Source organism: Cavia porcellus, unplaced genomic scaffold, assembly GCF_034190915.1.
Source record: "Cavia porcellus strain 051 isolate PalLab524CR breed Dunkin Hartley unplaced genomic scaffold, mCavPor4.1 scaffold_11, whole genome shotgun sequence".
NCBI classification, from domain to species: domain Eukaryota; kingdom Metazoa; phylum Chordata; class Mammalia; order Rodentia; family Caviidae; genus Cavia; species Cavia porcellus.
The window spans coordinates 35,126,493-35,151,419 of NW_026947494.1; the positions used below are offsets into that span (position 1 = coordinate 35,126,493).

Below are 24,927 nucleotides of genomic sequence, written 5' to 3' on the forward strand. Positions count from 1 at the left end.
CTGAGATTACAGCATGTGCTACCATGCCTGGCTTGAAATACTATTTTAAGCAATAGGGTTGGTTTTGATTCTATTTTTAAAAACCCACAGGTGACTAATACGCTTTTCTCGCTCCTTCCAAGGCCCCTTTTCTGTCTCCCGTAAGGATACCTTATCTCTAGTTTTGGAGCATTGGGTATTTGAAAATGACAATTTATTATTTCTGTCTTTCCTATGTATAGAAACCATTCAGTTCTGTATCATAGATTGCCTTGGAATGTATTTTGTATAATACAGTTTCTTAAAGCCTTTTACAACTAAAACCAAAGTGAACAGAATGGGCTTTAGTTTTGAGAAATTCACTAGAGGGATTCAACAATACTGTACTTGGGTTCTCTTCTGTTTTTTTTTCTGGCCTTTTATAAGGTTATAACATTGAACAATTATTAAATTGTAATTATTAAATGACATTTTTGCATAGCAGGCCCAGGTATATGGTCTCCTACAATTGGACTTAAAGGACGTAAAATAGCAATTTTGCTTCAAGGAAATAGTTTACTTAGAGTCGAATATGAATGACTTTGGCCTGGGAATATGGATTCAATTTACCCTTAACTATGGCTCTACCATGTAAGAGATACATGAACTTTTATAGCCACAGAAGAAAGAAGGCCATAAATAAAAAAATATTCCAAGTACACTGGCAGGGTACTAGGTAGATTCACTGTAACGAAGTGGGAAACTTTTTTTCTGCAGGTTTCAGTAGCTTCAGGATTGCTGAAGGGCAGAAGACTGTTAAGTTTAGCAATTAAAGAGTCTTTACCTAATAGTCACACTGATGTCAGGTCATGTACGGAGGCTGAAAGTAAATGGCTATTAAAGGGACTAAGCCCAAGATAATTTTGGCTGTACCATCTACAATGTTCCACCTGCATCGTCACAATGTGCCAGTCATCCAAGGTCAGTGTGCAGCGTAGGCTTTTGATAATTCTGGCAGCTTCTGAGAATCTTAATTCTACAGATTCCTGCCTGGCCCTCTGAGTTTCAATTTTTGCTAAACACAAGATTGGGGCAGAAAATTAGCAACCAAATGCTGACACCAATTACTTAGCCCAGGGTAACAGAAGAGAGCCGTCTACCGACTAAGCTGGAGTCACCTAGGCCAGCAAACGCGAGCAGCTCTAAGGCTGGGGCGATGGGTCCTACAGGGACAGCGGTGTCCCGGCCGTGGCCGAGGTTCGGAGGCCAGCGATGAGGCCAGGAGAAGCTCGCCAGCAGGGCCAACCCGGGCTGCTCGGCTCCTCGCGGACTCCGCCTGAAGGCCGCCCCGCCGGCGGTGGGGCGGAGGGCGGAGCGCGGCGCCGGGTGATCGGGGGCGGGCGCGGCGGCGGCGCGGCGGCGTCACGCGCCGTGCGGCGGCCATGGCGGGAAGCGAGCTGGCCCGCGGGGCTAGCGCCTCGCCGCCGCCCCCCAGCGACTGGGGCCGCCTGGAGTCGGCCATCCTCAGCGGCTGGAGAACGTTCTGGCAGTCGGTGGGCAAGGAGAGGGCGGCGCGGACGGCCTCCCACGAGGAGGCGGGGGAGGAGACCAGTATCCTGATGCGGCTGCCGGTGAGCGCGCAGGGCCGGGTCGGCGCCGCCCCGGCTGTGGCTTCCCTGGCGGCAGCGGTCGGCAGGACTCGCCTTGGCCTTGACCCCTTGCCCTTCCCATCCTGCCAAGGTCACGGCCAAACCCACGTTCCTGGAGCACCCTGGCGGACAGCCAGATCACCCCAAGTCTTCTCCCCTCCAAACTGGCGCTTAGGGCTGGGACACCCTGCACATCCCATTGAGGCAGTGACACTTACTAGGTTTCCACCGTCTTCCGAGGAGGCCGGCTTGAGGGAGCAAAACCCTTGGGTGATAACCAGAACAAAACCTCTCCAAGGAAATTGTAATTATCTGGCTGTACATTCAAAGTAGCAAAACTGCCATTCAGTTAACGTAAATGACCCAGTCACATTGCAACAGTACATAAAGCTTATATACGTTATTTAGTGTTAGTTTTCACTTTAGATGGGAAAATAAGAATTTTGGATAATTGCTGCAATTTTGTGTCTCATTTGGATTATTGACATCTCTCCCAGACATCCATCCCAAATTGAAAACTGCCGGCTTAGAATGCCTCCCAAGGTTCTTTCTCTTGCAGTGTTCTCTGAAACAATTCTTAAAATGTATTTTATTCGTGCATATTAATTTTTTTTATCGGTACCAGGGATCAAACTCACGACCGCGTGCTTGCACATGGCAGGCATTTATGCCATTGAGCTAAATCCCCAGTCCCCGTGCATGTTAATTTTACAAAATACTACATTTCAGTGTATTTTCATACATTCATATAACGGTTTGATCATTTCCATCTCCCCATACACTCCCTTACACACACTTTCCCCTTGTCCTTATTCCCTTCCTTTTGACCATGTCTGTCTACTGTTTTCCTCTCTCTCTCTTTCTAGATTTCCGTATATTGCCTTCCTGAGTCTAGTTGATTTCACTTAACGTGATGATCTCTAGTTCCAGCCATTTTTCTACAAATGATGTGATTTCATTCTTCTTTATTGTGCATACCACCACACACCATGTTTTTTTCATCCTTTCATCTGTTGATGGTCACCTAGGCTGGTTCTTTATCTTGGCTCTTTGGATTTTACCGCCATAAACATTGGTATGCAGCTTTCCCCATTGTATGCTGACATTAAATCCTTTGTGTACATAAAAGGAGTGGTATAGCTGGGGTATAGTTCTATTTTAGTTTTTTCAGGATCTTCCGTACTGATTTCCAAAGTAGCTATACTAATGTACTCGCACACCAAGAGTGTAGAAGGGTTCTTTTGTTCCTACATTTGCAACAAAATTTATTGCAGTTTGTATTCTTAATAATAGCCATTCTGACTGGGTTGAGATGAAATCACAGTATCACTTTTTTATGACTTTTTAAATTGGTTACACAGATCATTTTTAAAAATTAATTCTTATATATAACATACTTTAATCATTTTCACCCCTCTGTGACCCTTTTGCCTCTTAAACCCTTGTACTTTGTCTGCATCTTATTCCCTTCCTCTTGTCTACTAGTAGCTTCCTTCCTACTTTGTTGTCATCTTTTTTTAGGTTCCACATATTAGATTATTAGATTATATACATGAACTCAAATGACAAATTTGCTCTAATGATAAAATCAGAAAATTGACCACTTGATAAAGGTTTTATTTTAAAGAACAAATTATTTAACTGATTTAAATAACTATAATATCAAAATACTCATAAGAAATTAAAAGAACCAGTTATAGTACCTGAAAAACAGGAGGATAGTGCTTAATTTTTCAAAAAGATTTCAGTGTGTCAGAAATTAGTGTGTTCAATTAGGGTTCTCCCTTGTGGAAGGAAGATAACTTCAGAATGATAGCTTTAATTATTAAAATACTAATTCAATTGACTATTAGTTATTTAGTATAATAATTATTTATTCTCTATCATCAAGCAACAACTTTCTGTGATAAAGTTTCTGATTTCCTCTGTTTCAGATTGATGTACAGCTATATATTTTGTCATTTCTTTCACCGCATGATCTGTGTCAGTTGGGAAGTACCAATCATTATTGGAATGAAATTATACGGGATCCAATTCTGTGGAGATATTTTCTGTTACGGGATCTTCCTTGTTGGTCTTCTGTTGACTGGAAGTCTCTTCCAGATCTAGAAATCTTAAAAAAGCCTGTATCTGAAGTCACTGACAGTGCATTATTTGATTATATGGCAGTGTAAGTATCCCATTTTATGAATTAGAGAGATAATAATTGTGTTTCATCAATAGCTAGTGTTAGTCCTGGTCCCACTACTAATTTGTTTCATGGATTTGGGGTCTGCGTATCCTCTTTTTTTTTTTTTTTTTGTCTTTTTGAGACAAGGTCTCGTTATGCAGTTCAGTCTGGACTTCAACTCATTTTGTAGCCTAGGCTAATCTTGAATTTGCAACAATCTTCCTGCCTCAGCCTTCTCCTGAGTGCTGCGATTACAGGTGTGCACCACCACACTCCGCCTAACTGTCCTATTCTTAAAATAAGAGGTTGACTTAACTATATTCTTCAGATATGATGAACTGTGTTCCTCAGCTTTGATGTTATTTACCTATGGAGTAATTATATATGGTAAAAATGTTAAGAAATAAAATACTTCTTAAAATTTTCATTCTCTTTGTAACACTTGTCATTTTGTTAAATAGTAAAAAACTTTACATATTGAGAAAAGAAGTCACTAGGGATCAGGAGGCAGTCTTTCCGCAGGGAAGAAAAAATAAGATTTTGTCACTTAAAAGCATTGATTTTTATTCATACAAAGTACATAAGAGAGTTACGGTGACTGCAAACTTATTGAACTGGATTCCATGGGCGATTCTTTGTGTATATTAACTTATTCAATTCTCAGGCTACATGTTTTCTACTTTTATGTTATGAATATAGAATTAAAGCTCAAAAAGTTAATGTGATTTGCCTAAGGTCATAGTTTTTAAGGGACTATTCAGATTGGAATCCATCGTGCTAACTTAAAGATAAATACAGGCTACTGGGTCTGAATATAACCAACTTTACTGAGAACTCCAGTAATGTACAACTGTATCTGAAGTCACTGACAGTTCCTTTGACAACAGGGAATTAAAAGTCAAAGGAATTAAAAGAATATTTATGCTTTAGGTAAAAATTGTGTTGCTGTGCTGGATTCACTAGCTACATACAAAATTTTTTTCCCCAGTTTTATTCCAGATCTGTGAAACTAGTTCGTCAAAATGTACATGATTTGTTGTATGTAATCTCAGCAAATGCCACTGCCACAAAGCCAACCATACCACCAAGTTTATTGTATGCTGAGTCACCAGATTTTCCCCAGGGAATAATAATAATCACAGTAACTATCATATATGATCAGATAAAGTATTTATAATCCTTACAACTCTGTGATTTTATTGCTCAATAATATAGCAGAAACTGAAGTTCAGACTATAAGAGAACTGCATATATAGTGTAGTCAAAATATACAGTGAATGCTTAAAATTTATAAGTCTGTAACAGTCACATTACCATTAATTGCCCTCAAAATACCCACTCCCTTCATACACGTTTACCTGATTGTTATTACCACTTTCCCAAGCAGTTCTGGAGGTCCTCTTTTAGGCTATGTCTTTACAGGGTGTTACAAAAACATGGTAAATGCTGCTGGGGGGGTGCCATCCAGTGGAAACACAGGCTCCTGAAAACATTATGGTGTGTCTGTATCCACTTTATTCACTGAGTCTGGTGCTTCGTGATTTCTGGCTTTTCTCCAAAGTTAAAATGACCATGAACGATAAACTCTGAATTGAGTCAGGATATTGAGATAGTGCAACTAAAGACACAAAAGAGAATAACTTCCATAACTGCTTCAAGGAGTGGCAAGAATGATAGGATAAGTGTGTTCAAAGCAAGGGGAAATGATGGTAATATATCTTTCATTGAAATAAAAAAAATTTAAATTGAAATATTCACCTTTTTTTCTGATCAGACCTTATAATTGACATGATGAAACTCTCTATGGTCCACCTAACTTCAGGGCTAGTGGTTTTGATTTTTGCCTTTGTGAATTTCAAGGTTTCTAATACAGATAATTTTGTTAGGTTAGTGATCATCTTTGCCATATGGTTTATTTAAAAGGCTTTAAGTTTTACTTTGATTTGAGCAACTTTATAATTTCTGGTATGTTGCAAAAGTGCTAGAGATTATATCTGTTAAAAGAAGCCAAATTGCTTCTTGCATAAAACTTTTAGTTTCCTAAGTGTTCTGTAAGAATCATTTGAGCCTCCTTGTATATTTAACATTTAGTGAACCTTTACATTTGAGGTTACTGATTGAGGCACTTTAGAAATTTGATTATATTGATAGCCTTGGTAAAGTTTTTTTAATTTCTAGGCAAATTATGTAACTTCTATATAATTTATCTTTACTACTACCCTATGCTGACCATTGGAATAAATGTTAGAGCAAGTGTCACTGAGAGAATCTATATGAAAGGCCAGAAGTCACTCACCACTTCCTGGGGAGGAGTTCTCCAGCTTCCCCGCCCTGTCTTTTTCCCCATCACTGCACTCTGCATATATTTATAATGATATTTATTCCCCAGGGGACCCCCCCTAAGTATTGGAACTATATAATCCTTGCATTCTTATGCCTAGCAAGTGCTCAATAAATTGTATCTTCTTGAATGAACAGCTGGCTAAATCTCTATTAATTTCTAATTGTGACAATTTTATACAGTTATAAAATGTGCTGTCCATGTGCAAGAAGAGCTTTGAAATCCAGTCGTCCTATGTATGGAGCTGTCACCTCCTTTTTACACTCGTTGATCATTCAGAATGAACCACGATTTGCTATGTTTGGACCAGGTTTAGAAGAACTGAATACATCTTTGGTGTTGAGCTTGATGTCTTCTGAAGAACTTAGTCCAACTGCTGGTTTGCCTCACAGACAGATTGATGGTAATTTTCCTGTTACCCTACATAATAATTCAGACACTGAAGCTTGTCTTCAGTATTAAAGAAATTCATTTTAATGAGTTCTTATGTAATGAAATACAGTAATTTAGAGGGTGTCCACCCCAGCCTACAGGTCTTATTGCATGAAACAATTACTTTAGTTATTATAAGAGGTTTTCTCATAATTCCTCAAATTTATGTAGTACAGAATTTAATATTATGTGGAAGTAAATTTTTGTTGTCAGGATAATGTTTGAAAAAGAACTAAATAAGCACCTTCTCTGGTATGAATAAAAACATTATTTGGCAAGGTACATAAATAATATACAATTTAGCTTATGCTTTACTTATTTATTGGGAACACTTTTTAGATGCTAAGAATGCAGAGATGTAGAACAGACAATGTAAAAACTCTCTGTCCTTGTGAATATTTTTGTTCCAAGGACAGGGATAGGTGTATAGATGAGTAGAATTGCATGTAATTTTAGTTCCTGGGTAGAAAACTAAGGATCAAAGAAGTAAATTTGTGATTACTAAATGTCAGTTCCATCTTCCAAATAACAGCTGAACTGACTGTTTAGAATTGCTTATCTATATAGGCCTTGAATCTTATAAGATCAGAGAAGAGTATAAGTTACATCATTGGCAAAAAGTTGCAGAATGGCGTGGGGCAGGCTTGGCTGAGGTTAGACATATGGAGAGAATACTTTGTAGGAGTTAAATTTTAGAAAACAATGTTCAGAAACGTGGTTCATTTTGTTTCCATGTTTCTCTTGTGGAGTGTACACCCCGCCTGGTGGCTAGAGGATGATTGTAGTCTCAGCTTGTGAGTGTTTCAACACTCAATGTACATGCTGCCTACAATGGTGGTGTGAGATATTTGGAATATCTTATTTTAAACCAATGAATTATTATAATGAAAGCATTAAAGATGTATCTCATGGTGATCTCATGAGGTGATCTCAAGGGGTTCTCAAGTGTACCTCCTAGAGATGTATCTCATGAGGTAAATAGGAGACAGGTTTTATTAAGGTTTTATTTTTCTACCTGAAGGGCAATGGCATTGTAGAGAAGAGACATAATTAGATATTATTATTAGCAGTTTCTCCAGCTTCTCTCTGAAGAAAAGATGCTTGGATGCAAAAGGATGTAGGAGACTGATTAGAAGTGACTGCAGAAGTTCAAATGAGAGCTGATGATAATTTGGACTAAAAGGCGAGAATGCTGATGAACAAAGTGGACAGAACTAAGGATATTTATATGTAAGAAGAAGACGTAGAGTCAGAGTCCAAGAAGGATCTTTCCAGGAGAGTAAAAGGAAAACATCAGACTCTGAATGTTAACACAGCCAAAGCAGGGGAGAGGTTAAGAAAGGCAGACAAATGCCAAGTGTTGAACTGCTCAGAATAAAAGTACTGAGAAGCTAGCATTTAGCACTTATTATTTACCAGTCACTCAACTAGAAATTTTACATAGGGGATCTCAGTCCTCACAGTAACCCTCAGAAGTATAGATAATTTTTATGCTTTTGTGTCAAAACAGATGATGATGATGACGACATAAAAAGACCATAATGAGCCTAGCAGTTCTCTGTTCACTGTGTGTTTCTTATCATGAGAATAAGAGTTCCATATAGCATGTTCTTTTCAACATGAGAATTGCATTTTATTTCAAGACTATATATATCCTCTAGTTTTTCTTTTATAATTGCTTTCACTGGGTGACAGACATTTTCTAATCTGATCTTTTGCTGTCATTATCTAATTACTTAGTTTGCTAATTATAATTTTCTTCTTTAGGTATTGGATCAGGAGTCAGTTTTCATTTGAACAATCAACATAAATTCAACATCCTGATATTATATTCAACTACCAGGTAAATTCAACTTACTATGTTTAACTGCCAAGTAAGTCTACCTAGGTTATGGCTGACCTAAAACTCAGGAGTAGGACATTATAGGAGATGGAACCTGCTTAGTGTTTTTGTGATGATATATTTTTACTTTTTTCATATAGAAAAGAGAGGGATAGAGCAAGGGAAGAGCGTACAAGTGCAGTTAACAAGATGTTCAACCTACAGCTTGAAGGAGATGACCAACAAAGAAGCCGATACAGTGTAATTCCACAAATTCAGAAGGTCTGTGAAGTTGTAGATGGGTTCATCTATGTTGCAAATGCTGAAGCTCATAAAAGTAAGCATTCTTATTTCCTTTTCAAAAGCATCATTCTTTGCAAACCAAATAAATAAAAAAATAACCTTTAGATATTTACTGTGTTATCTTAAAAATCTGATAATTTTGTCACTCTGATTTTCTGGCAATTACTGTTTGATTTGCCTTAGGATCATCTAGTGAGCTTGTTAAACATATAGATGCCCAGTTCCTACCCTGCTGGATTGTGGTTCATAGATTTAGGGTGCATCACGGACATCTGTGTTTATCAGCACCCGAAGGATTTTGATGCACATCAAAGTTAGATGTTATTGCTATATAATGTTTTCTCTTAGTATGCTTCCCATTTTTATTACTGAAATTTTCTATCTATGATATTAAATAATTTACATAGAACACACAGTTTCATTCAGAACAAGGTGGCAGAGCCCACTGCTAAAGGCTATTTCATTCAGAACAAGAAAACAAAAGTGTAGATTAATGTGCTCTCTCTTGGATAATAGAGCAAAAGACAGAGAATGTCTTCCCAAAATTCTTTTTTCCACTGCCTTTAATCCATTCATGAGGGTAGACTGCTTACAACCTAAATATCCTCTCAAATTTTTCACTTCTGTGTATAGTACATAATGTTTACATTCCTTGTTGGGAATTGATACATGTGCATGTTTTCATCTTAATTCCTTTTTTAATCCCTTTTTCTGTCCGTCCTTTTCCCCTCTATCCATTCCTTGACTCCCCCTTTCTTTTTTTGTTGCTAATAAAATTTTAAAAAGTAGTAGCATTGCCAGTCCTAGGAGCTTTCTAATTAAATACAAACACATATATGTATGAATATATATGTGTATATATTCACACATATATATTCAATAGATCTCATTGTAAGAATCTTAAAGGAAAATTTTCAGGTAAAAGAATATAATACCAGGTGGAAATTTGCATCTACAAAAATAAAATGAAGGTTCCTGAAATGGTAAGTAATATAACCACATACACAAAAGTTTTTTTCTAATTTTATTTATAACTATTTAAAGAAAAATTAACGGACTATGGGTATATGGAATTTTAAAGCAAAATATAACATACTAGAGCATATCATAAAAGAAGAAATTGAAATATATTGTATATTTTTTCTATTTGTAAAATATATTTTTAAAAAGTAGACTTATAGTTAAGAATGTTTACTGTAAATCCTTTAATAACTAATTAAAAGTATAATGTAGTTATAACTAAATATCTAAGTAACCCAGTAATAAAATTATTACAAACTCAGTTCAAAAGAATGCAGTCAAAAAGGGGAAAAGGAATAAAGCACAGGAGAGTTAAAGTCTAAGGTGAGTGATAGATTTAAGTATACCATGTTGATAATTGCATTAAGATTTTTATGCATTTTCAATTGATATAAAACAAATTACCTCAAAATTACTGGCTTAAAACAGCACCTGTTAGAATACAGTTCTCAGTGTACAGTCTTGACATGGTTGAAACGTGTTCTCGTCTTGTGTTAGAGTTAGGGTATCAGATGGATTATACACTCAAGCAGCTCTGAGGAAGAACTTGCTTTCAAGAGCTCACTAAACCCTTGGCTGAGTTCAATTCCTTACTGTTGTAAAACTGAAGTCCCAAGTTTGTGGTTGTAGGCTGGAGACTTCTCACTATAGGCTTCCTAAATTCCTTGTCATGTAACTTCTTACATCTTGAAATCCAGAAATGGAGAATACCTTTTTTATCTAATCCTTCTCAACAGGAAGAACTCTTTTTAATGGTTCACCTTATTAGCTCAGGCTTTTAAAGACAACTGTGTCTTAAAACCTAATCCTAGGAATGATAAGTCATTTTTACATTTTCTCCAACTTCAGGGGGTAAAGGATTATCTAGATGCCCTGAGTTCATTTTAGAATTCTGCAGTGTATAAATAGTTTAAATATTCCACAATGTATAAATAGTTTAAATATTCAATGAAAAGTAGATATTTTTAGTTTGAATTTTTTTAAAAAACTAGATCCAGTTATATTCTTAAATTTTGTTTTTATTTTAAATTTTAAAAAACCCAATAGAACAGTGTCAAAACAGGTTAGGAGAACTGCAATAATTAATACACTGTGTATTGTTGTCTTAGTAGATAGTCAGAGTACAAGACTTGTACTGATACCTTGTCCAAGCAATGTTAGCACAAACCTTTGTGTTCAGTGAACTAAGAGAAACTAGCTGTATGACTATCATGTTAAAATTTGAAAATAAGACAGCTATAGGATATTTGAGATAAAAATACATCAAGGATTTTTACTTTTCAACTGCAGAGACATTTGAAAGCAGGGCTTCACCTAAATTATCCTCAAAATGCTACTGGGTCTAGTTTTCTGGTAGAACAATAAAAGCAGTTTGTTAGATTTGAATCATGGTACATTTTTAATCCCTTATTTTGTTAAATTTCATTTCATTTTAAAAATTATTATAAAAATAAAAATTAATACATCTGACTTACATTCTTTAGGACATGAATGGGAAGATGAATTTTCTCATATTATGGCAATGACAGATCCGGCTTTTGGATCTTCAGGAAGACCAATGCTGGTTTTATCTTGTATTTCTGAAGCACATGTGAAAAGAATGCCCTGTTTTTATCTGGCCCATGAGCTGCATCTCAGTCGTATAAATCACCCATGGATGGTAAGGCCTTTGCTTTTCTGATGGTAAAAACTTCATTTCTTAATTTTATTTTCTATTTCATTGTTGTGTCAGCTTTCTATGTACGTAACAAATTACCTGAGGCAGTCTACTTAAACACAGAGGAGGAGTCAGATGTGGTGGTTCACACCTGTAATCTCAATACTCTGGGAGGCTGAGGGAGGAAGAGTGAAAGGTTGTGGACAGCATGAATAACAAAAGACCCTGGGTTCATTTCCTAATATTGCAGGAGTTTTTGTTTTGTCTTTAAATTTTGGCTCTCTTTTGAAACTTTAGTCCATGGTTGGTTTGGTCTATTGCTTGTACAGGAGTGAAAGAAGAGAAAAGGACTGGCATACAATATCACCTTCAGGGAAGGCCCCCAGTACCGCGTCTCCTGCTAGGGCCCATGTCTTGAAAGTTTCACTACCTTCTCGTAGCATCACTGTCAGATGCTTTAATAAGTAGACCTTTAACAGGTAGACTTCTGGGGCATTTATTCAAACCATGCCAGTTTTGTTTTTTCTTATTCATACTGTTTAACGAACTAGCATTTAATGTAAGTTTTAAAAGTTTAATTGATAGAAGCTATTTAATTGGTGTTGATAAATCTCAGATGATCAGTCCTCGCCTTTATACTTGTCCCCTACTTGTCTCTCCTGTCATAGCAACAGCATCCATGTGTTATGCCTTAAGAATCATAAAAAATACAGGTGGTTGTGGGTTGTGGGTGTAAGCTGAGTGGGAGACTGTATGCTTAGCAAGCATGAGGCCCTTGTCTGAGCTCCAGAACCACCAAAAACATTTTTTAAAAAAGATTATATCTTATAGTATATTGCTTCCCCAAATTTAGCTTAATTATGGGATATTTTCTTCAAATGAAATCAGACATGAAAAACCTATAGAAAACATTTTAAAGTTGGAAACATTTTTACTGAAAAATTTAGAGAATTTTCTTCATGCCTCCCTTATCTTTTGTTCCTGATACTCTAGCAACTATGTGGAGTACAGTGTGAAGGCTAGTAATAAAAATTTACCCTCCTGAGTGGTGCGAGTTTAGTCCTACAGTTTGAAGTGGCAGTTTTCAATACTTTAAAAAAATTATTAAACTTCTTTTTTTCTTTTTTTTCTGCAGTACCAGGGATCAAACTCACAACCTTGCGCTTGCTAGGCAGGCAAGGCACTTGCCAGGCAGGCTTATGCCACTGAGCCAAATTCCCGGCCCTTAAACTTATTTTTTAACTATTACATAAAAAAATTTATACAGAATAATGGGGTACCATGTGATATTTCAACACATGTACATTGTGAAATATATAAGTGAGATTAAGCTTACTGTTTTCTTCAAACATGTATCATTTCTTTAAACAAAAACATTCGAAATCCTTATTTGTACCTTTTTAAAAATATACTACTTCAGAACTCCTTACTCCTATGTAACAGTAACTGAACCATCATCAGCCTTTCTCCATCTCTTCTTTTCTAACCTCCCCAACTTCTGATTCTGCTCTCAGATTTTTAAGATTCTACATATAAGTGAGATCATTTGGTATTTGTTTTCTGTGTGTGGCTTATTTCACATAACATAATGATCTTCATGTTGATGTCACAAGTGGCTATTATTCTATTATTATTCTTTTGTTGTGAAGAATATTATTCCCTGTATATATACCATATTTTTATCCATTAATTAGTTGAGTCCATGTCTTGACAGTTGTGCATGGCACTTCAGTGAACATTGGAGTACAGATGTCTCTGTGATGTTTCATTTCCTTTGGACACATGTGCCTGTTAGTGGGATTGCTGCATCGGATGGTAGTTCTATTTATGTTTTGAGAAATCGCCATACTGTTTCCCATAATGATTGTGCTGATTTATATTCCCACCAATAGTGTATGTGGATTCCCTTTTTTCCACATCCTGACCAGAACTTGTTGTCTTTTAGATAATAGATATGGAAATGAAGAAATATCTCATTATGCGTTTGACTTACGCTTCTCTGATGATCAATATGTTGAACATTCTTTTCATGTACTTATTGGCCCATTTGTATTCTTTTTTAAAAAACATCTGAGTCAATTGTCCACTTTTTAAGAATATTTTTTTTTCATTATTTTATAGGTAAATGTTTGTATACTAATATTTCCATTCCTTTTGGGGCATTGGTACATGTACGTAATACATCTTAATTCCTTTTTTATCCACTTTCCCTTTCCTCCCTCTCCCCTCCATCCATCTCTTGATTCTCTTCCCTTTTTTGGTGCATGTTTGCAACACACAATGTTTACATTCCTTATGTATAACATGCATGTGTGTAACACATTTTAATTCCTTTTTTCATTCTCTTTCCCTCCTTTTCCTTCCTCTCCACTCCTTGTATTTCTTTATCCTCTTTCTATTTGAGAAAGATCTACCTCCCTACTTTCTATTCTCTTATTTTTCTCTTTATTTATACTTTGGGTTTCTCATATAAGAGGAAGCATTTAATATTTAACTTGCATATCTGATTTATTTCATTTAGCTTTATTGTATCAAGGTGCCTTAATTTTCCTACAGATAACTCTTTTATCTTTCTTTATGGCAGAGTAGTTTCTTCATTGTGTATAAATACCATGTTTTCTTTCTCGATTCATCTGTGGATGGACCTATAGGCCACCTCCAAGATTTAGCTATTATGTATTGTGCTGCTGTAAACATAGGAATGCATGTATCACTGATACAGTATATTTAACTCCTCAGGGAAATTAATTAGAAAGAGAGTAACTAAATCAGTTTTTCTAAGGAATCTCCATACTGAGTTTCAAAGTGGCTGTATTAGTTTACATTATTACCAACAGTGTAAAAGGATTTCTTTTTTCTTCCATCCCCACCAACCTTTGTTATTTCTTGATTTTGATAACTGTTATTTCTGTGGTAAGGAGAATCTTGATTTTGTTTTAATTTGCATTTCTCTAATAGCCAGGGATGTTGAACATTTTTTCATATATTTATTGGTCATTTGTACTGTTTTGAAGTGTTTATTCATTTTCAGTTGTCCATTTTTGTCTAATTTTTTATTGCTTAATACATTCTAGATATTAGTCTTCTGAGGAATAGTTAGTGAAAAATTTTTCTATTCTGTAGGGTTGTCTTTTCACTCAGTTGGTTGCTTTTGCTGTACAGAAAGTTTTTAATTAGGTACAATTAAATTTTTTGATTTTTGATACTGTGAGTTCTCTTGATATTGAGATTTTGTAATTCCTGATATATTCTAGATATCAACCTTATATGAGAAGTATATTTTGCAAATTTTCTTCATTCTTTAGGTTGTCTCTTAATGCTGATGATTGTTTCCTTTGAAGTGCAGAAACTTTTTCATTTTATATAGTTGTATTTATCTATTTTTTCTTTTGTTTCCTATTATTTGAAGGTGTTGTACAAAATACTTGCCTTCTCCACTGTACTCAAGCATTTCTCTTACGTTTTTTCCTGGTAGTTTCATTATTTCATGTCTTCCATTTAAGTCTTTATTCAACCTTGAATTTATTTTTGTGACTGGTTAAAGATAGGGATCTGCATTCATTTTTCTACACATGAAAACCTAATTTTCCCAGCACCATTTATTAAAAAGATGGTTGTTTCTTCCAATACATTTTTTACAGAAACTTTGTTGAAAATCAATTGACTGTGTTTTCGTGGAGTTATTTCTGGGCACTCAGTTCAATTCCACTGATCTACATATCTGTTTTTGCCACCATATCATGCTGTTTTTTTGTTTGTTTTGTTGTTGTGTTTTGAGACAATTCAGGCTGTCCTTGACTTCACTGTGCCCCCAAGGCTGGCCTGGAACTCACAGCAATGTTCCTGCCCAGCCTCTGGAATTGTAAGCATGCACCACCAAGCCTGGCCTGTTTTTACTATAGTTTTATAGTATATTTTATAGTCAGTTATGTAGTTTTTTTTCCTCTCAAGAGTGCTAGGATTGTTTTTTCTAGTTCTGTGAAGAATGACACTGATATTTTCATGAGGATTGTATTGAATCTTTGGTCCATAATGGGGAACATAAAAGACCTTTCCATTTTTTTGTGTACTTTTCAGTTTGTTCCATCAGAGTTTTATAATTTTCACTATAGAGATACATATTGTATTTCCTCCGTTAAATTCGTAGTTTTTAAACTATTGTGAATAGAATTGCCTTTATAATTTCCTTCCCAGCAGTTTCATTATTGGTAGATAAAATTACCACTGATTTTTGTATGTTGGTCTTTTTTAATCATACAAATATAGCGAATTTAACAGTTCTGTTAATCTTTTAGTGAAGAATTCAGATTGTTCCATATACAAAATTATGTAATTCCCAAAGTTTCCTTTCTTCTATCTGTATGACTTTTATTTCTATCTGTTACCTAATTGCCCTGGCTAAGACTTCCAGAACTATATTGAATAAGATTAGAGAGAGTGGGCGTAACTTTGATTCCAGATCTTAGAGAAAAGGCTTTTTTACCTCTGGGGCAACTGTGGCAATGGAGTCTCAGTCTAGGGACCAGCAGTCACAAGAGCTGAAGGCTTCCTGACATTAAGGCTCTGTCTGCCCATAGCGACAGCAGGTTCCTGATGCAGCAGCCTAGGAACACTATTCCAGGACTTGTGGACAGCTAAGGTGTGCTTGATCACAGACTGTACCCTTTACTTGGCTGACTTTAGCATCCAGTGTGAGATGTACACCACTGAGCAGGACATAGAGTAGGCTACCACCACTAGGAGGCTGCTGTAGACAGACGTCTACATTTCATAGACCAGCCAAAGGTGTGGATAGAATTCACCATTATTGCATCAGCATTAAGGAAACACTTCTGGCAAGATCTAGTGTGAAATCTCACTAAAAGTCACAGAATAATGCTTCAACGCATTGATACAACAAGAAGCATCGTCCCTACTTTTGATGATTTTTCTCTAAAATGGTGTAATTTCACCCGAAGATGTCCTCTGTTCCTTCTGTAGGTCCTAAAACAGATGCCATTCCAGGCCATCTAAACCAAGCAGCTCTAATGTCGTCACAACCAGGACCGTGTTATGATCAATGCTCATAAACTATGGTTCAAACCAGTTTTATACCCATTGTTCTTGAAATAATGCCATTAAAAACATTCAAAAATTGACCTTCATAAGTCATTATGAAGCTATATTAGCATTAACCATTTAAGTTAAAGATTCGAAATGATTTTCTCCTTAATGAAATGCCACAACTATACATCTGCATAATTTACTATTATTTTATCACCGATTATTTCATTACTTATATTCTATTAAAAATTTTAACACGCCTATATTACACAAATTCCCTAACAACCCACCTAGAAATTGCAAAGCAAAATTGCAAAACCTTGAGCAAAAAGAATGAAAATTTATTTGCCTCTTTCATTACACCAACAATAATAGGGCCTACCTATTGTAATCGTTGTCATTATTTTCCCAGCATCTTACTTCTGTTACCTAACTGCTAAATAACAGGTGAATCACAATTCAACAATGATTAATTAAACTAATTCTAAAACAAATAATACTAATATATAACATCAAAGGACTAACCTGATCATTAATGCTAATGTCCCTGATTTTATTCATTGGCTCTACTAATCTTCTAGGTACTATTTGAAGCTAAAACTGTTGAAGAATAAGAATCTTATTAATTGCTTTATAACTTTGTGATGTACTTTAATCAGACACTCTAGATCCAGCCACTTCTAATGCTTAGTTACTATTAGTTAACTATAATGCTTAGTTACCTGCTGATTTAATATGTAAATACTGTATTTTATATGCTTAGCAGCTGTATTTTATATTAACTATGTCACTAGATATACTCAGATGGAAAATCGGCACAAGTGCCAAAAATAAGTCTGATATAATGGTGCCAGGCAAATATAGCTCCCAGAAGTATGTAATAGAAGGACTCACCTAAAAATCCTCCCAGATTATAAGCACTTGGAAGAAGTTGCATAAGATTTTGAATATTATTGAAATCAGATGTGAATGGCAGATGGATAAAGGAAGATGAAGCAATAGTGATATATTGCATAGAATGAAGTTTTTCTGATGATGCATGGGCGACTTTGATAATGAAACACGTGCAAAATATAAAGATCAAGTAGTTTATTCCACTATTTTGATCTTCTTTAAGAATGTGTTTCAGTATGTCAGCAGAATACAGCATCTCTTTTTCTAAGGCACAAATGTTCCAAGTTCTACTTGTTCTTCTTGAAGATGTATCAAATGTGTATGGTGATATGGAAAGCAATCACAATCAGCACATACATAGAAAGAGGAAACATGCAGAGAGAAGAGAAAAAGCCATGAGTCCAGATAATGAAGACTGTTCAGCAAAGAGACGAAACTGTCACATTATAGTCAATAAAGTAGAACTTTCAGAAGTGGCTGGATCTAGAGTGTCTGGTGCTAGGATTAAGGGTGTGTAATCACTAAAATTAGCCCACTGATTGAATTGGTAAAGTTCATTATAGTCAATAAAGTAGAACTTACTCTGTTGAAGTATTAGGAAGTTTTAAATTGTGCAGGTAGAGCTGGCCAAGATGAACTTGTATATCTTGGTTTGGAGCATTAGGACCTTGGAAGAGAGATAGCTGTGTGCTGTTGACATACCAGAATGCATTCTTAAATTAGCCAAGGAGAGCTTTATTCCCTAGAATTTCTTTAAAAGAAAATTCGAAAGACTTTCTTTGGCATGGAAGATGGATGATTGGCTGTGGTTATGCATCTTGCTTGGGCAACCCATTTGGGATGCCTTCTGTCTCTCAGGAGCTATTCCTAGTCCTCATTCCTTTTTTTCAATAAATTTTCCTAATCGTAAAATTTTTTTTCTCTCATTGACATGATCACTTATCAGGCTCAACATGAAAAGGCAGTAGCCAGCCTGCATCATTTGGCAGCTCTCCAAGGATCCCTTTCTCATCCACAAGATCCCACGATGTTGGAACATCAGAGGGTGCTCATCCAGCTGGCAGCATTTCACTTTGTTCTGGGGGCATTGCAGGATGGCATGTGAAAAAGTCCTTGATCTAATGTGCTGTGTATAACTTCCCATTTAGGATGGAGGCAAATCCCAGAAAAAAAACCTCAAAAGTAAAGCACACATTTAAAAAGGTTCCAATCTGAGGCTTCTGCCCTGTATGAGTAAAGCCATTATGCCTTACTGACTGCATTTGGTTTTAGCCTATTTTAAGCTTAGACTTTCACCGACAACAGTGATGACATGCCACTGGGCCATGTAATCATACTGCTTCTGGAGAGAGAGCTTTTCTCAAAAGCTGTCAATAAGATTTGCCAACAGGGAACTTCCAAGTATGAGAATTTTTTCACTTATGTTACAAACATTGATATATTGGAGGTCTTTGCCTACTTGAGAATATTGGAAGATTGGAAAATGCATTTGGAATTACCATTATGGTTTATATTAAATGTTCCCCTCCCCAAAACCTCATGTGGTTTTAGGTAAGGCTTTTTAGAAGTGGCTGGATCTAGAGTGCCTGGTGCTAGGATTAAGGGTGTGTAATCACTAAAATTAGCCCACTGATTGAATTGGTATAGTTCAGGGTGTGGATAATGAGAAAACCCACCCTGGGTATGAGTGATATCTGCTTAGGGGCATGTATCCTGAATAGAATATTAAGGACAGAGAGAGGGCTGCTGCTACTGTTTTATGCTTCCTTCTTTTCCTGCCTTCTGCCTTGCTGTTTCCCCTCTGTGATGCCCCCCTGCCCTGCTACCTTGCACTGGAGCGAGCTGATTATGGAATGAAATTTCTACAAACTGTGAGCTAAAATAAACCTTTGCTTTGGGTGTTAAGTATTTTATCTTAGCAACTAGAAAAGTAACTAAGACATTACCTAGTCAAAGAATGCTGACCACACAAGTCACTGAGGGCATCACCCGAGATGGGCAGGAGGACATCTGCCTGGCCCTGGAGTGCCAGGTCTCCCACTTCAGCAAGAGTCTGATCGTGGAGCTGATGGGTTCTGCATTAATGAGAAGATTTTGCTGCTTCAAAATCTGACCTGAGTGGAGACCTTTATGTCAGATGCAGCTGGTCCCTGTGTTATTTTGAGATAAGATATAACTATGAGTATTGTGCAGAAAAAAAGGCAACTACCCGAGTTCCAATCCTGTGATTGCTTTTTTTTCAGACCTCTTGGTTGCTTAAAAGAAGTTTCCAAGAGTCTGAAAGGTTGTATTTAATAGTCCTGTTTTATAATTTTTGTATAACAAAAAACGAAACTTTTATAAATTCTATAAATAAAATTCATCCTGGCCATGGATTTAGCTCAGCGTAAGCACCTGAGCTAAATAAAATAAAATAAAATAAAATTTGACTAAAAAAAGAAAAAAAGAAAACAAAAAATGGACCTTTTTGCTATTCATTATGTGGTTGATTTTAGGTTTCTTATATACATATAGTCTTTATTATGTTGAGATTTTTCCTTATATAACTGACATGTTGAGTTTTTATTATGAAGTGATATTGAATTTTATTGAATGATTTTGCATCTAATGAAATAGTCATATGACTTTATCTTGAATTGTGTTTATATGATGTGTTGCATTCATTAATTAGAGTACTTTGAACCATCCTTGTATTCCTTGGATAAATCTCACTTGATCAGAATGATTGATTGATCATCTTGGTGATCTGTTAGCTTTAGTTTGCTAGGATTTTATTGGGAATTTTTGTACCTATGTTCATTAGAAGTACTGATCTATCATTTTCTTTTTATGTTGAATCCATGTCTGGTTTAGTATGAGGGCAATGGTGGCCTTGTAGAATTAGTTTGAAAGAATCCACTTTTCAATATTTTGTAAGTTTCAGAAGAAATGGTATTAGTTTTTCCTTTAAAAATTTTTAGGATTTAGCAGTGATGCCTCCCACCACTGGACTGTCCTTTGTTGAGAGACTTTTTGATACTGGTTTGGTTCCTCTGTTTATTCATCTGTTTAGGTTTTCTCTATCATCATGGTTTAATTTGTATAGATTACATGTGTCCAGAAATTTTTCCATTTTTTCCAGGTTTTCCAATTTGTGGGCATATAATTGCTTATAATAGTGTTTATTTGAAGATCTGCTCTATGTTCATCATACAGTAGATATTTAACCTTTTAATATCTAGAAAAATATCCCTTTTAATCATAAAATTTAGGCCTCAGTTTCCTATTGACCTTTTCTTTTATCTATTCATAGGTCCAGGATATAGAGGCTGATACTCTCACTGGCTTTTTGAATGGCATTGAGTGGATTCTTGAAGAAGTAGAATCTAAGAGGGCAAGATGATCCTCATTTTGGACCTTCAGAACTGTAACTATTTTGAACTTTGTTAGTAGGGTCATAATGTGTGTTTGCTTAGTCAACTAGCATTGTCCCACCTTTTTGGTAGGTGGGCATTACATTAAACAGCTGTAGGTTATAGTGGGGTGGGGTTTTTTTGGTATTTTTTACTTTTTACCTTAAATCAATTATGAGGAAAGAGTTTCAATCTTTATATTTAGCCCCCAAATGAATCTTTAACTTTTTGAAACTTTTCTATCTTTGTCTTTTTAAAATACTAAATTCTGGAAAGAACAATTCTGTGTCTTAGTCTTTGTGGTTTCTTTTCTTTTTTGATACAACAGTTGTCCTAGAGGGGAATAGAAAATTTGTTAAACTTTCCATAAGGTCTTTTCAAGGTTCTTCCTAACCACTTCAGACAGGAAGTGGTTTTTCCCCTGTCTTGAAGATGCACTGTTTAAAGAATGAAAATCCCAGTAGAGCTTCACTTAGTGTGTGGTCACACAACTTTTGTTCTTTTCTGATTATAGTAGAAAGATTATATTTAATACTGTTTTAGTGAAAAAAATAGCTTTTCCTGACTTTTATTGTCAGTTTTAGATAATTTAGAATACTCATAAGATACTAAAGCTATATTCCATATTCACACAGAAAGCTTTCCAGAGACTTGCATATATAATATCACTTTCTACAAATTGCTTGCATTTTTGCAAAGGCAATATGTGAGGAATTTTAAATTATAGTAAAGAGTATATATCTTCATATATAGTTTATGTAAGTTTTATATGTAAAAGTATTTCTGTTTTGGAGAGAAAGTTTCTGATAATTACATTTAATATTATTTAAGTGAATGTCATTCCATTTGGACACCTAAAATTTTTGTCTAGGAGACAGGATATTCCTTAATGATCCATTTATGGGGTTAGGAAGATTTTTTAGGAAAACCTGTGAGTGTGACATGTCACATTTACTAAAACATTTTACGTATATATCTGTAGTTTTATTATATTAAAGGCGTTTATTATAATTATAATTAAGGTTATGTGGGGCAGTGATTTAATTTACTGGGCACTTCATTGACATGACAGTGTTTTTATAACAGCCATCTTTTTTAAAAACAGCATTCTGTTGCAATAAATTAAGGTATTATTTCTGGTTTATGGAAAAAATGAAATATTTATGTATTTTTAATATCAGGTCCTAGGTCACTCACCAGATTAAAACTAGTTCCTTGTTTTCTTTTCTTTTTTAAATAATAGACTTATATATAGTCTAGATTTTTGCTAAAGTTAAATTTCTTTTCCTAGTTTTTAATGAGTCTCAACACAAGATGTTTTCCTCCATTTATGCTATGAAATCCAATTCTTTTATATTAATTCATTTAAAATGGTCTTTTCCCAGATCTCATTATCTTACATCTCTTTAGCTATTTTTCCCCATGTAATATGAGCTAGAAACTCTTTTGTTTTATCCCTGATGTATTTGAGAAGTACATTAGCCCAATACATTACAGTTGTTTTTGCTTGTTATATGAGGAATAAAGGGGATTTAATAATTACTAATTATGAGGTTGCTATACAACTTATAAAATATTTATTGTTTGGAGCTTAAACTAAGTTCTAGTCTTCATTATCACTGTGTCAGGCAATGTGCCTAGTACTTTGTATACATAAATGTTGGAAAACCTTTGCAAAGTTGGTGTTGTCTTACTATGTGTTTTGTTGCTAAATAACACAATACATAGACTTGATCAGTTATATAGAAAGGTTTAATTTGGTCCATGCTTGTGTCCAAGATCCAGGAACATTATATAGTGAAAGCCTTCATGTTGGCAGAGTCCCAGAGCTGTGCAGGGCATCACATGGCAAGAAACATAAGGCATGGGAGAGACTTAGTCAAACTGGCTTTCGTGCCAGACCCCCTTTCAAGAAGACTCATTAATCCCATGAGTGCAGAGCCCTAATCACCTCTTAAAGGTCTCACTTTTTCCTACATCTTAGTATGTCTTAATAGGAATGAAACTGCAACTTTAGTTATAGAGGGGACATACCATAATGAAATCATAGCAGTGCTATTATCCTTTCATTTCAGGTGGAGAAATTTGAGACTCAGAGAAGTGAGGATTTCTGTTACCACGCCATGTTGTGATGTCACTGTTCAGTTTCCTGTTTTGGGGGGACTGGAGAAGAATTCACCTCATACATCCCTGGCCAGTGAGGAAATGGTTTCAAAATGAAGAGTTTATTGCAAAGCAGGATATGGCTCACCAGACAAGTCAGGACTCCCCTGGAGTACGGACAACATGAGTGTCTTTGTTTCGATTTCTTTTATTTTTCTATACTTTTTTTACTTTATTTATTCCCCACACTACTCTTACATATTCATGATTTATCCATGCACTACTTTCAATTTTGAGGTATGCATGCATTTCCCCCCTTTCCTGAATCTTAAGCCGGTAACAATGAGGACAAGTCACCAGGGATGCTCAGGGCAGTCAAGGTGCATGCTCTACTGCATGGAAAATCCCTGTCCTGCTTTATGGTTAGGGTCTAGCCTTTTCCAGTTGATTGAGAGCATTTCAATTGGTCCAGCACCCCACTTCCCATCATCAGAGAGAGCAGACTATAGCAGCTCTGTCAGCCTTCCGAAAAGAACAGCTGATGCCCCCTTGCCACATATCTGACTAGCTGCTGTAATGGTGTGACTAGTAGAGAGAACACGAGAGGCGAACACTTAAAAAGAGTAACAAGCTATTAATGGTTAATTAAGAAATCAACTTGAACTCTACTAAATTCTCATCAGTGCTATATTTTTACTCTCTAGGGGTGAAACCAAGCAAACGTATGCGTGCAGATTCTGGTATTGAAAGTAACCTAACAAATTCCAGTTACGCAACTCTTATCTTGATGACAATGAGGGTATCCCTTAAATTTTGAATCTCAGACTTCTCATATACAGAGTGAGGATCATTATATTTGTCTTGTATTTCAGCTTGGCTATGTCAAGAAGTGAATGTTAGTATCTGGGCAAGTAAGTTCTCCTCTGTGGGAGGACCTTATCTTTGACACTGGCATTCTAAATGGGGCTTTTCAGTGTCATTCTGTGAAATGCTTATCCTGTCATATGACAGCTATTTTATAAGTATGATTAGTTAGTCCCAACATTGATATGAAAAGTAAGGGTCAGTGTTAATCAAAATTCTATTACCAGCATTAAAAACTCGTGATGTATTGCCCTTATAGATGCTATGTTCTAAAACTGCAGTTAAAGCATAATATATATTTTATTTATACACAGAAAAAGTATAATTTTCCCATTATTGTTAGAATGGTTCCTTTGAACTTTGAAATCTTTCTAATTACTCTGTCAAGGAATTTTCAGTGGTTTACCATTTCCTTAAAAATAAGGTCTAAAAGCCCGCTATCACTATAGGAAAGAGAAACTTTCTTGATCTTTTGGCAACGTTTAGTGACATAAAAACGCTGATGGGTTGTGAAATTGTAGTTGTTACCATAATGATGAAGGGTACTCAAACTTTATTCATGAAACATTCCTAAATAAATCAGACAAAAGTATGAGACTAGATAAATATTACAAGTTTTTGTTGTTTATAAAATATTGTGGCGCTTGGGGATGCAACTCAGAGCACTTGTCTAGCATGCACAAGTCCCTGCATTCAATCCCCAGTATGGTGAAAAATATATGTATTTCATATTCATAGAAAAAATGAAAAAAATGGAGTTCAGTAATGCATTCCTACTATTTGTGAGGCTTTGATTACAAGTGGTGCAGAAACAAATAACAATTTACAGCTTCTGGCACAAATTGTGTTTTTAGCAGTTTTTTTCCTCAGCTAAAATTGTGATTGAACTTGTCAGCTTTTTGCAAAATTACGTAAATTTGTAATTTAAAAATTAGTGTGCTATGATCAGATACTTCTTTTGACAGGAAACAAAATAAATATTTAACTCAAAGGTCTCAGAGTTTCTCTTCAAGACATTTTAAAGTGATAACAAGACATGAATATAGGAAGACTTAAGATTCACAGAAAGAATTTGGTGGCTTGTTTCAGCAGCCTTAGAAACATTAAATGTTAAAACTTCAAAATTTTATTTCTGCAAACATGTCTTCAGGGAAACAGTCATTGTTGTGCACAAACCTAAAACTAGACAGTCAATGTAGCATGGCCTAACAGACGGTAGCAAAGTTTTTTTTAACAAGAAGTGTGATAGACTACATTTATTTGATAAGTGTGACCCAGG

General features: G+C 35.6%; 1 protein-coding gene and 2 pseudogenes across 1 annotated transcript; all 3 read left to right on the plus strand.

Moving 5' to 3' along the window:
- The first annotated feature begins 1,361 nt into the window (after positions 1–1,361).
- Fbxo4 (F-box protein 4) lies at positions 1,362–24,639 on the plus strand. The gene is made up of 8 exons (XM_063258117.1): positions 1,362–1,589; positions 3,542–3,777; positions 6,301–6,521; positions 8,318–8,393; positions 8,534–8,709; positions 11,180–11,355; positions 20,582–20,695; positions 22,757–24,639. The coding sequence occupies exons 1-7, from the start codon at positions 1,401–1,403 to the stop codon at positions 20,669–20,671; spliced, it is 1,164 nt and encodes a 387-aa protein (XP_063114187.1). The 5' UTR covers positions 1,362–1,400; the 3' UTR covers positions 20,672–20,695; positions 22,757–24,639.
- LOC134478082 (integrator complex subunit 10-like) lies at positions 17,176–20,549 on the plus strand (annotated as a pseudogene).
- LOC106027787 (integrator complex subunit 10-like) lies at positions 17,180–17,807 on the plus strand (annotated as a pseudogene).
- Positions 24,640–24,927: the final 288 nt, after the last annotated feature.